The 13,510-nt window shown below is 42.1% G+C and overlaps 1 protein-coding gene across 1 annotated transcript in view; it reads left to right on the top strand.

The window, feature by feature from the left end:
• The window catches only part of COL4A2 (collagen, type IV, alpha 2), a 153,936-nt gene extending 142,147 nt beyond the window's left edge, over positions 1 to 11,789 (top strand). Inside the window, exons 41-47 of the mRNA XM_014944116.1 lie at positions 80 to 241; positions 370 to 468; positions 1,125 to 1,271; positions 1,880 to 1,996; positions 2,834 to 3,025; positions 3,378 to 3,664; positions 10,092 to 11,789. Coding sequence (XP_014799602.1) covers positions 80 to 241; positions 370 to 468; positions 1,125 to 1,271; positions 1,880 to 1,996; positions 2,834 to 3,025; positions 3,378 to 3,664; positions 10,092 to 10,346 — 1,259 coding nt within the window. The 3' untranslated portion in view covers positions 10,347 to 11,789. The remainder of the gene's footprint in view (positions 1 to 79; positions 242 to 369; positions 469 to 1,124; positions 1,272 to 1,879; positions 1,997 to 2,833; positions 3,026 to 3,377; positions 3,665 to 10,091) is intronic.
• Positions 11,790 to 13,510: the final 1,721 nt, after the last annotated feature.

Genomic DNA, 13,510 nt, shown 5'->3' with positions numbered 1-13,510 from the left:
ATGGGATACAATTAGATAGTGCTGTGTGTACCCAGGTCTTAAGTATAAACAGATTACAACTTATATGCACTCTAAACAGGCTATCCAGGACTACAGGGGCAGCCTGGAGTACCGGCTCCACCAGGAAGCAAAGGAGAAAGTGGACAAGCAGGTGTGAGTGGACAAACTGGCCCAAAAGGAAGTAGAGGTGATCCTGGATTAGATGGGAGACCTGGTGTTCCCGGGTACCCTGGACCAAAAGGTAAGGATGGAAACACTGATCATGGCTGGAGGCATGGGAACCTCCTGTACCATTTTAATAATATGACTTCTGCACTCACTTGATCTGTGTTGAAATGCAGTAATGCCACATGTCATTTCGCATTAAAGGTCGCAAGGGTGAACAAGGTGTCATTGGCTTCATGGGCAACGTAGGATTTCCAGGTGATCTGGGACCCATTGGGCCCAAGGGGGACAGAGGAATGACTGGTGAGTAAGTGCAGTCAGATGCGCGACTCCTTTCTAAACCCCTCATGCTGCAACTACACAGAGCCTGATCTAACTGGCCCTTGCTGTGAGCAGAAGGTTGGGCTAGAGGATCTCAGGAGTCTTCTCCCACCTGCATGACTGTGTGAGCCCTGGCAAATTCCAGCAGACAGGTGCTTGAATATAACGTGGGTAGTCAACTTTTTGCATTTATGAATTTATTTTGTATGAGGTGCCAACTCCAAAATCAGAGCCACTTTCAGGGTTAAATAAAAAGAATAATTCCTGATCTGAATTAATCCTCCAGAGTAGACATACTGGATATTTAGAAATACCTTTTAAATCCTTCACTCCCATCTACACCATCATGTATTTGTGTCTCCAGAAGACCACCAAAAGGTGGTGCTGCACCTCAGAGAGCTATTGGCTGTTTGGGGGGAACTTCCCAGCTCCCTATGTGATACGTGAGGGAGCAGTAACATTATTCATTTCCTTCTGTTTATCTTTGGGCTTACCCAAGGTGGTGAGTTGCAGACCACAGTCCCTCTCTCACATGTGCAGCCAAGTGACAGCAAGGTATCTGTGGATGAAAGCAGGTTAAGGAAAATACAGTGTTGCCTTTTTTTAATCAATCTATCTCATCTTGCTTCCCATTACAGGGTTTCAGGGCCCTCCAGGTTCTCCTGGGTTGCCCCCCCTTCCTCCAAGGCTGGTCGCTGAGCAAGGTTCACCAGGTCCCCGTGGAAATATAGGACCTCAAGGAAGCCCAGGAGAAATGGGACCTCAGGGTCCACCAGGCGATCCAGGTAGGAATCGCACATATGGAGCGAAAGCTCAGTTCCCCTTAGCAGAACAAGGCCACAGATACCTACTATAGCTCCCTTCTACTTTAAATTCTATACATCAGAAAGGAGAGTCAAATCTTCGTCTTTCAAAGCTAAGACTTGGCTTTCTTCCTCCTCTCAGCATGCAGAGCATAAGCACAACAGGAGAAAACTTTGACAATACTCACACAGCCAAAGCAATATCAGATACGGATCTCACTTAAATCAAGACTGAACATCTTTGGTGGAACTGCACACTTCCTTATGGGTGTGCTGTCAACCCAGGGGAGGTAGTGTTAGTGATGGACGGACCCAATGCAGGGCACCTCTTGCTACTAGCTTCACCAGAGATGTGGTGGTAGCAAAAGTGAAAGATTAGGGTTGTGGGGCTCATGTAGTCTTGATCCCAGCAACCTTTTCCAATGAAGTCAGTGTTCTTTGCCCTAGCAAAAACCATAGGATCTTGCCTTTAGTGTAACTTGGTAAAGCTGGCAGATAGGACCAAACTTATGCAAGTAGAGCACGTGTTAAAGTGGGTAGCATCTTGATATCTCTGCAGTCATTGTGCTTATAACTGTTGTTGATGCAAGGTTTCAGAGGCTCACCTGGAGAGCCAGGACTCCAAGGCAGGGGTGGCATTCCAGCTCCTCCTGGCTCCAGAGGTGAACAAGGAGGAGCAGGCTTTCAGGGTCCGGTGGGATTTGAAGGTAAGAGATGTCGCACAGCAATTCTTCCCTTTTTCCCCTTTCACTGCCAGAAATCCTTGTGTAGTTACTGGGATGGGGAGAGGGGAAAAGAAAGTTTCTGTCTTCACAGCTTCTTTACAAGGCACAATTAACTAACTTTTAACGGTTATCTTAAAGCATTATTTTCAGAATAAGTTTTGGTAGTTGTATATATCAGTCCACTCACATGAGTGAGTTTGTTTTGACCCGAGTGTATTTTTATCTTGGTTTTCTCGTAAGTATTTAAGCCTTGTGTTTTCCTAGCGTGGAAACGAATAGTTGGGTAGGTGATATTTGGACAGATGATGTTTAAGGGAATGTATAAGTAAAAGAAATACCTGTGTCCTTATCCAATCAAAAAGCAGAATGATTACTGTCTCAATTAGCTAAGTACACAGACAAAAAGGCTTTCAAACCTTTTTAAAGAGCACAGTTTTAACAATATGAAACAAATGCAAGCAATTCAAAAAACATTAGTTAATCTTGGACTAAGAAAAAGTTTTAAAGGGAAAATATGCTCATCTGTATTGTATAAAGTATGCTAAAATTCATCAGAACTTTATATGTGGTTTCCTCTGGCTCTGACAGTGAAAAACATCATCTTAGAAACCAGGGAGCCTGACCCAGAACCGATCTACTTCAAAAGCAACTGCTGTAATCCTAGAACTACAGCTCTGTGAACAGTAACTTGCCATGAGAAGAGGCGTCACGCAGTTGAGCTTTGTTCGCCCGCAGCTTAGCTGAAACATCAGCTGGCATCAGAGCGTGTGTGGGAGCACAAACTAAGCTGTATCATTTCTTTTCCCCTGCTCTCCTAAGGTCAGCCAGGCCGCCCCGGTAGCCCCGGGCTCCCAGGCATGCCGGGTCGCAGCGTTAGCATGGGCTACCTGCTGGTGAAGCACAGCCAGTCCGATCAAGAGCCCATGTGCCCAGTTGGCATGAACAAACTCTGGAGTGGATACAGCCTACTGTACTTCGAAGGACAAGAGAAAGCACACAACCAGGATCTAGGTAGGTGCTGGTATTGCTGGAAGCAGCCTCAGTTCCATCTCTCTCGCTGAAATTAAAAAAAAAAAAAAAAAAAAAAATAGAGCTTAGAGAAAGCTGGGACTTCAGCAAACAGACTTAGGAAGAGAGAAGATAAAAATTGCATGTCTGCATTGAGTGCCCCTGAAAGAGCTGCTGCAAGTCATTAGTGTTGTTCAGGGGGACCTGTAAAGCCAGGGAAACACTCTGGACTGCAGGCTTTTACTGACACGTGCTTGGGAAGGAGCAGGGAACTGAAAACGTGCATTGTCTTCTGTGAAAACGGTTGCCATCATTTCTTTTTTTTTTTTTTCTTCTTCTTCTTCTTTTTTAACAGGGCTGGCCGGCTCATGTTTGGCTCGGTTTAGTACCATGCCATTCCTCTACTGTAACCCTGGGGACATTTGTTATTATGCAAGTCGGAATGATAAATCCTACTGGCTCTCAACTACAGCACCTCTCCCGATGATGCCTGTGGCAGAAGATGACATTAAGCCATATATCAGTCGCTGCTCAGTTTGTGAGGCCCCAGCTGTGGCAATTGCTGTCCACAGCCAAGAAGCTTCTATTCCTCACTGCCCTGAAGGCTGGCGCAGTTTGTGGATCGGATATTCCTTCCTTATGGTATTTGTTCTCCAGTGTGACATTTTGTGTGGCACTGGGTTTTAAGTTTGAGTCTTAGATACTGGGAAGGCTGCTCTGTTTTAGATCCAGCAACACCAAAACCATGCATCATACTGGGAAATCAGGGAACTACAAAACTAGTTTCTAGGAAGCAGAAGAGGAGAAACAAAATTTCTGTGAATTGCAGAGAAAATTGCCTTTTGTCAGATCAGCATCTGGAGTCCTTACTTTATGTACAAAATAGTGCTTTGGAGCAGAACACAAGGGCAGCTGTGGATTAGCAAATAAAATTGCAGTGAGGTGTGATAGTAGCCTACAAAGCATTTTCAGAGCTAAAGATTGGGAGTTGCTTAGGTGCGTCACTATTAAGAAGCTGATCTAGAAGAAAAAAGCCAAAATTTTTCCCCTTACCAATATCATTGGTACTTGGTAGAAGCCAAAGTCTTTCACCTAGAATGGAGACAGCCTCCTCTTGTTTTTAGAAATCATCTTCAGTGTTGGATCTCTGATGGCAATAGGAGCTGAGCTGTATATCCCATTGCTTATAGAATCTCTTAGATCTTGTGATCTTGTCATTAGGAAATGGGTTGTTACAGAAGAGCTTAGTGTTAGGTGTGCAATGGAAGACCTGCTGAAGGGCCTGACCTTCTCTTGCAAGACCATACAGAGGGATCGTGTAAGCACTGGAGGGCTTAACGTGGCAAAGAGCAGATAGAATGTGCTAGGGAATGATCTGACAGATGCTCATTTTTCTGACTTGCTTGATGTCCAAACCTGCAACGGTTTGCCCATGTTGTTAGCTCATTAAAGACTAGACTGAATGCTGAAGTAAACAAGGTTGGGGAAAAAAAAAAAAAAAGATTTTTCTGGCAGAAAACATCACAGAACAATAGTTAATCTTACCTGCAAACTATTTATTTGTCAAGAGCCAAAAACTTCATGTTTTCAGAAAATAAGGTAAAATGGACCTCTGATATTTTTCATTTAGTTACAGAAAAAAGTGCTTTGAGAAAAGACAGGTCAAATTTTTGACCAGCCTTGTGTTTGACCTTTCTTTTGCTTCTGTAAAAAGCCCTGATACCAACCTCATAGTTACTTCACAAGAATGCCATGGCTTAATTAAATGTTTGCAAAGCCTTATGTAAACACTGAGCATTGTTAAGAGCAAAGTTGTCACCTTAGCAAGAATTTTTTTGCCAGGACAAAGTCTGCCAGCACCAAGGAACATACAGTGAGAAGTTCACGTTTTCCCAGCTAGCGTTCAGAGCAAGTGAAGTGTTTCGTGTACGCATTTTTGCTTCTCGGGCAACTATGGAAGAAGTACAGCACACTTGTGGTTATCTCAGAGTACACACTGCTTTGCTTCCTTGGCTTAAATTTGTCACCTCCTTTCCCTTGGGTAGGGCATAATCATGAAGGGAGTCACCATGGACTCCTGCCCAAACAGCCGTACAAGTCAGTAAGATTTCACATAGCAAAGGCCCTCCACTATCATGCATCCTATAAAGGTAGGGTGGCATAAGCATTGCAGAAGGATAAAATGCTGTGGCCAATACAAGAAGAGCTGTTCTAGGCATTGAGTTGGAGCTTGTACACTGAGCACAGGAATCATAGAATCATAGGAATGTCAGTGCTCGTCCTGAGATTGTCAAGGGGGTCTGCTCCCAAGCTCAAACAGCACATGTAGTTTTTATTAACTGCTTTCCAGCTCCAACTGCAAAGGCCTCAAAGCTATTAATAGTTTATGCTGCTTCTTACCAGCTTTGTCCTTGTAGAGGAATGCTAGAACAGTTTTGCTCTTGAACTTCATATCTTAGCAAGTCTGGTGGGCTGCAGCTTTGGTATTTGGGTGGGGTTCTTGGGGGGACAGGTACTTAGAATCATAGAATCATAGAATCGTCTAGGTTGGAAGAGACCCTTGGGATCACAGAGTCCAACCATCTACCCTACTCTACAAAGTCATCCCCTACACCATGTCCCTTAGCACTACTTGCTGCTTTGGGTTTTTTTTTAAAAAAACCCACTATCTAAATCTCAGCAACATGTAACACTAGCCAGATATCAAAGTCCTTTAGTCTGTTAAAAGGTGGGCACTGCTGGTACTCTTTTGTGTGAACACAGTGGGCCTCTTGCAGCATAAGCCAAGGCAGTTATGGCTTGTATTTTTATAATACGGTGTTTATTAAAACATATAGGCAGGCAAACATACTCGATGTGCCCAGATTTCTCCCTACATTTAGAAAACTATTTAACAACTTTATTTTCCAGTTGCTTTGTTTTACATTGCAAATTCTTTCAGTTTTTAACAAAAAAAAAAAATTAAACAGCTTACTGGTGGGCTGCAGCTTTGGTATTTGGGTGGGGTTCTTGGGGGGACAGGTACTTAGAATCATAGAATCATAGAATCGTCTAGGTTGGAAGAGACCCTTGGGATCACAGAGTCCAACCATCTACCCTACTCTACAAAGTCATCCCCTACACCATGTCCCTTAGCACTACTTGCTGCTTTGGGTTTTTTTTTAAAAAAACCCACTATCTAAATCTCAGCAACATGTAACACTAGCCAGATATCAAAGTCCTTTAGTCTGTTAAAAGGTGGGCACTGCTGCAGCATAAGCCAAGGCAGTTATGGCTTGTATTTTTATAATACGGTGTTTATTAAAACATATAGGCAGGCAAACATACTCGATGTGCCCAGATTTCTCCCTACATTTACAAAACTATTTAACAACTTTATTTTCCAGTTGCTTTGTTTTACATTGCAAATTCTTTCCGTTTTTAAAAAAAAAAAAAAAAATTAAACAGCTTCACTTAAAAATGTAGCTGTACAGCCCTTAAAGGGACAGAGAAAATATCTGGTTTGTTAGTGATGACTTTGACAGAACAAAAGTAACATTCAGTTCGTTACCACTGTATGTGCCAAAGGTAACAGTCGAGTGGTGTAAAGAGGCATGATTTTGGTGCAATTTGCTGTCAAAGAATATGCCATAGAGGAAAATAGTTATTTGTGTGGAAGCTAATTTTGTTTTCACAGTGCTCCTCATGTGCGATTCAGAGTAAGACAGACTTTAAAATCAGGGAAATTAAAGTTAGATGTATGGTGGGAAGTCCTTCTCAGTGAGGGCAATCACACAGAAGAAGAGGTTGTGCAAACTCCATCCTTAGAGGTACTAAAAACTCAACAGTGCCCTGGAGCAACCAAGGGCAACTTTGAAGTTGGCCCTGCTTTGAGCAAGGCATTGGCTGAGGTGACCTCCAGCAGGCCTTTCCCACCTAAATGATTCTCCAAGTGTAAAACTTCCAACAGTTTTGCTGTCAAAGAATATGCCATAGAGGAAACTAGTTATTTGTATGGAAGCTAATTTTGTTTTTGCAGCGCTCCTCATGTGCGATGTTACTTTATGTACAAAATAGTGCTTTGGAGCAGAACACAAGGGCAGCTGTGGATTAGCAAATAAAATTGCAGTGAGGTGTGATAGTAGCCTACAAAGCATTTTCAGAGCTAAAGATTGGGAGTTGCTTAGGTGCGTCACTATTAAGAAGCTGATCTAGAAGAAAAAAGCCAAAATTTTTCCTCTTACCAATATCATTGGTACTTGGTAGAAGCCAAAGTCTTTCACCTAGAATGGAGACAGCCTCCTCTTGTTTTTAGAAATCATCTTCAGTGTTGGATCTCTGATGGCAATAGGAGCTGAGCTGTATATCCCATTGCTTATAGAATCTCTTAGATCTTGTGATCTTGTCATTAGGAAATGGGTTGTTACAGAAGAGCTTAGTGTTAGGTGTGCAATGGAAGACCTGCTGAAGGGCCTGACCTTCTCTTGCAAGACCATACAGAGGGATCGTGTAAGCACTGGAGGGCTTAACGTGGCAAAGAGCAGATAGAATGTGCTAGGGAATGATCTGACAGATGCTCATTTTTCTGACTTGCTTGATGTCCAAACCTGCAACGGTTTGCCCATGTTGTTAGCTCATTAAAGACTAGACTGAATGCTGAAGTAAACAAGGTTGGGGAAAAAAAAAAAAAAAGATTTTTCTGGCAGAAAACATCACAGAACAATAGTTAATCTTACCTGCAAACTATTTATTTGTCAAGAGCCAAAAACTTCATGTTTTCAGAAAATAAGGTAAAATGGACCTCTGATATTTTTCATTTAGTTACAGAAAAAAGTGCTTTGAGAAAAGACAGGTCAAATTTTTGACCAGCCTTGTGTTTGACCTTTCTTTTGCTTCTGTAAAAAGCCCTGATACCAACCTCATAGTTACTTCACAAGAATGCCATGGCTTAATTAAATGTTTGCAAAGCCTTATGTAAACACTGAGCATTGTTAAGAGCAAAGTTGTCACCTTAGCAAGAATTTTTTTGCCAGGACAAAGTCTGCCAGCACCAAGGAACATACAGTGAGAAGTTCACGTTTTCCCAGCTAGCGTTCAGAGCAAGTGAAGTGTTTCGTGTACGCATTTTTGCTTCTCGGGCAACTATGGAAGAAGTACAGCACACTTGTGGTTATCTCAGAGTACACACTGCTTTGCTTCCTTGGCTTAAATTTGTCACCTCCTTTCCCTTGGGTAGGGCATAATCATGAAGGGAGTCACCATGGACTCCTGCCCAAACAGCCGTACAAGTCAGTAAGATTTCACATAGCAAAGGCCCTCCACTATCATGCATCCTATAAAGGTAGGGTGGCATAAGCATTGCAGAAGGATAAAATGCTGTGGCCAATACAAGAAGAGCTGTTCTAGGCATTGAGTTGGAGCTTGTACACTGAGCACAGGAATCATAGAATCATAGGAATGTCAGTGCTCGTCCTGAGATTGTCAAGGGGGTCTGCTCCCAAGCTCAAACAGCACATGTAGTTTTTATTAACTGCTTTCCAGCTCCAACTGCAAAGGCCTCAAAGCTATTAATAGTTTATGCTGCTTCTTACCAGCTTTGTCCTTGTAGAGGAATGCTAGAACAGTTTTGCTCTTGAACTTCATATCTTAGCAAGTCTGGTGGGCTGCAGCTTTGGTATTTGGGTGGGGTTCTTGGGGGGACAGGTACTTAGAATCATAGAATCATAGAATCGTCTAGGTTGGAAGAGACCCTTGGGATCACAGAGTCCAACCATCTACCCTACTCTACAAAGTCATCCCCTACACCATGTCCCTTAGCACTACTTGCTGCTTTGGGTTTTTTTTTAAAAAAACCCACTATCTAAATCTCAGCAACATGTAACACTAGCCAGATATCAAAGTCCTTTAGTCTGTTAAAAGGTGGGCACTGCTGGTACTCTTTTGTGTGAACACAGTGGGCCTCTTGCAGCATAAGCCAAGGCAGTTATGGCTTGTATTTTTATAATACAGTGTTTATTAAAACATATAGGCAGGCAAACATACTCGATGTGCCCAGATTTCTCCCTACATTTACAAAACTATTTAACAACTTTATTTTCCAGTTGCTTTGTTTTACATTGCAAATTCTTTCCGTTTTTAACAAAAAAAAAAAAAATTAAACAGCTTCACTTAAAAATGTAGCTGTACAGCCCTTAAAGGGACAGAGAAAATATCTGTTTTGTTAGTGATGACTTTGACAGAACAAAAGTAACATTCAGTTCGTTACCACTGTATGTGCCAAAGGTAACAGTCGAGTGGTGTGAAGAGGTGTGATTTTGGTGCAATTTGCTGTCAAAGAATATGCCATAGAGGAAACTAGTTATTTGTATGGAAGCTAATTTTGTTTTTGCAGCGCTCCTCATGTGCGATGCAGAGTAAGACAGACTTTAAAATCAGGGAAATTAAAGTTAGATGTATGGTGGGAAGTTCTTCTCAGTGAGGGCAATCACACAGAAGAAGAGGTTGTGCAAACTCCATCCTTAGAGGTACTAAAAACTCAACAGTGCCCTGGAGCAACCAAGGGCAACTTTGAAGTTGGCCCTGCTTTGAGCAAGGCATTGGCTGAGGTGACCTCCAGCAGGCCTTTCCCACCTAAATGATTCTCCAAGTGTAAAACTTCCAACAGTGAAAATCTTAGCTATAGAAAAGCTGTTTGTCAAAGGATTTTAAAGTGACATCAACACAGGAGCTAGCTCCTTTGTCTAGCTAAGTCACAGCCAAATCCTTGAGCCTTACAAAGTCTCAGGATTCTGCTCCAGAGATAAGAATTAGGAGTTATTCTACTGCTTTTTCTCTTTTCCCACACGGTGAAAATCTTAGCTATAGAAAAGCTGTTTGCCAAAGGATTTTAAAGTGACATCAACATATGAGCTAGCTCCTTTGTCTAGCTAAATCACAGCCAAATCCTTAAGCCTTACAAAGTTTCAGGATTCTGCTCCAGAGATAAGAATTGGGAGTTATTCTACTGTTTTTTTCTCTTTTCCCACACATAAGTTTTTGACAGTATTGTCTGAGGTTGTACTCTGAACACTGCCCTCCTTGTCTCCTTTAGCACACTGCTGCTGGTGATGAAGGTGGAGGACAGTCACTGGTTTCTCCTGGGAGCTGCCTGGAAGATTTCAGAGCGACTCCCTTCATCGAATGCAATGGCGCACGCGGAACCTGTCACTACTTTGCAAATAAATACAGCTTCTGGCTCACTACCATCGACCAGCCCTTCCAAAGCAAGCCCTCAGGAGATACACTCAAGGCAGGACTCATCCGAAGCCATATCAGCAGATGTCAAGTCTGTATGAAAAATTTATAGAAGCGTTTCACAGTATAAGGAACCTGCTTACCATGTAGTTCCTATACAGTGGAACCTTCTCCCAGGGTTAGACATTTGAATAAATCATCTTGGTGCTTTTTTAACTTATTACCTCAAAAGCTGAATAGAAAGTTAATTTTTAAAAATGTCCGTAAAAGCAAATTAAGTGTAACACACAGATCTAATGCTGTGTTCTCCTACTATACAGTATATATTCACATTTTTTGCTAGTCTAACATTATGTCATTTGCCAAATGATACAGATACTCGCAGCTTTCAAACACCAAAAAACCTTCAATAAAAAATGGGTACCTTGGTCAGATACCCACTAAGTTTACTTTAAGAGAATATATGTATCTTTTCTATTAACTGTATTTGTCACAACAGTAAACACTAACAGCTGTTCAGTAAAAAAATTAACACAAGGTGATCAAAGTGCTAAACCCTTGCAAAATTCTGAAAATATACTCTGGAAATGGCTTATGTCCAGCACTGAAACCTAACTTTGGTGTTGGCATTTTGTGCTTGGGCGCTTCAAACACACCCACAACAATTCTCTTTTTATTGCATTTGTTTTTTTCAAGCCTCACAATGCTTTAGCACTTTTAACCACTGTCAATAGCAGAAGCCTCCCAAAATGTAACTCTTCCTATTTTGATTAGGAGACTATATAACAAAGATCAACATTTTGTTTTACAAGCTTGATAACTTTTTTTCTAGACATACCCCAGGCCAAAGGGTCATTAGAGGTCTCTTGCTCCACTGTGTTGTGGACATCCATCTGTATCACACTGCCCACGCAGCAGCACCAACTGGTTTTGCATTGCATTTTTTTCCTCTCTGAAACCAAGCCACTCAGCACAAACATTTTAACCACGTGCTGTTGGAGCAGCCATCACACGTAGGGTAGGTTTTACAGGAGACCGTATTGCTCAATGTACATGACCTTCCAACACAGAACTTCCAGACCTGCCAGTTGTCTGCCTGAAGGCATGCTGTCCTGGCAGCTGGGGACATGTGGCAACGGGGTGGCCACCAGCCCGACTTGCACACAGCCATCCTTCCAAAAGCAAAGGGGAATGAAGCAAGGCATTTATTTAGTCCCATCTTTTCCCAAAGAGAACCAGGTTACTGCATGCTAGGCTTGATAAAATGGCCAGAATGACTAGCTCTTTCCTTCTGTAGAAAGAAGCATTTAACCCAAAGTTGTGTGTCACCACTGCAAGAGAGGGGGGCAAAAAGAAGGATCACCTGCAATTTTCATGTTCACACAGTCTGATTACATACCTGAATGCTTAAAACTGAGATCAAAGAGACTTTTATAGCAATGAGAAGATTTTTCAACAGTTCACCTCACTCCTGCTTTGGTTGCTTCTTGGCTTTTGTAATTACATTCCATCCTCACTGTATCATAAATAAAACCTGGTTTTGTCTACACCTTTATTTACTGATGATTTCCATTTTGTAAATGGTGTTTTTCTAGGCAATGCATGTGGACTGCTCTGTTGAATTACTTTGTTTGCACCTAAGAAATTCGAAAAGAACTACTAGAAAGCACCTCCCACTGAAATTCAAACTCTTCAAACAGGAATCACACTTGTTTATTTCATAGCACTTAAAAAAGATCCAAGAGGGAAACTGTTTTGCGAAAATTGCTTGTTTAAGCTGAACTACTGAAATAGTATTTCATCTGTTATTAGGAAGAACAATTTAAGGCAATAAATTGCAATGTTGCAGATTAAAGCAACATATTATTCATGCTCTGCAATATTCAGGAAACCAATATTAACCACACTTGACAAGTGTCACCTCCGCAAAAAAAAAAAATAAAGTATAAATTAAGTTAAAGTTCTTAGCTAGCACACTGTCTTACCTCGATTAGTTGTACATATAATTAGATATATCCATAAACACAAAAATTACCTGAGCTTGAAATGAGCTTTCTGGCCATGCTGTAGCTCTGAAAGGCAGCTCCCAAACAAACTTAATTACACTGGTATTTGCTTCAGCTGAATAAAATACTTAGAACTGAAAACACTGCAGTCATCATGAGCCAAATCTATTCCATGTTTGCCAATTCTTTTAAATTTCACATGGCAGTAGCAAACACCCAAGAATCAGCAACTTGTCTCTTCCAGGTGGTGCTAGTCGTCGGTGGTCATGGGATGATCACACAGGTATCACTTGTGATTTTTACAGCACCCAACTCCAGCAGTGCAGCTCATGCAGCATTTTAAGAGAATTCAAGTGGAGGTTATAGAATTCTGTAAAAACAGATTATGTCAACAACAACAGCAAGCTGTTTGGATTTGCATTGCTAATACATTGCCTAATCTTCCTATGCAGCTCATTATTTTTTTTTCATGCAAAACTTCAGCAGATAGGTCTTCCTCCAACAGTGGCTTTGCCTCCTAATTTTCTCTGACTCACATCAGCTGTTCTTAACAAGTTTGCTCAGCGCGGTATCAGCACAGCGTTAAGTTGAACCACAAAACCCCACAAGGTGCCATGAAGACTTGAACTTTTGTACTTTGTTTGTGTACATCGTGTGCTTCAGGTCAAGCGTACTCATATCCGTGTTTCTCCAAAGCCTGCGCAATCACTGTTTGGGAAGGGGAGGGAGTTCCCGCACGCCAACACATGAAATACCTGCAGCAGCCAGAGATTTCACCCAGAGAGCCAACCTGCAGCACAGCACGGAGGGGAACTGGCTTACTCAAACTGCCTCTCCACTGGACATTTACCCCTTCTCCTGTTAAGTCAGACCGAGAGAGTTTGGGTTGTTCAGCCTGGAGAAGAGAAGGTTCCAGGGAGACCTTATTGTGGCTTTCAATAGTTAAAGGGGGCTTGTAAGCAAGATAGATGTTTTATGAAGGGACAAGGGGCAGCAGTTTTAAACTGAGAGAGGGAAGAATTAGATTGGACAGGAGGAGGACATTTGTTATGATGAGGGTGGTGAGATACTGGAATAGGTTGCCCAGAGTTGTGGATGCCCCATCACTGGAATCGTCCAAGGACAGGCTGGAAAGGGCTTTGGAGAGCCTGATCTAGTGAAAGATGTCCATAGCCATGGCAGGAGGGCTGGGACTAGATCTTTGATGATCCCTTCCAGCCCAAACCATTTCATGATTCTGTGATCCCAGAACACACTTCCAAGAAATTAT

Source organism: Calidris pugnax, unplaced genomic scaffold, assembly GCF_001431845.1.
Source record: "Calidris pugnax isolate Ruff unplaced genomic scaffold, ASM143184v1 scaffold69, whole genome shotgun sequence".
In the NCBI taxonomy this organism is placed as follows: Eukaryota; Metazoa; Chordata; class Aves; order Charadriiformes; family Scolopacidae; genus Calidris; species Calidris pugnax.
Note: the sequence above shows the minus strand (reverse complement) of the source record. Positions and strands in the feature narration are given on the sequence as shown.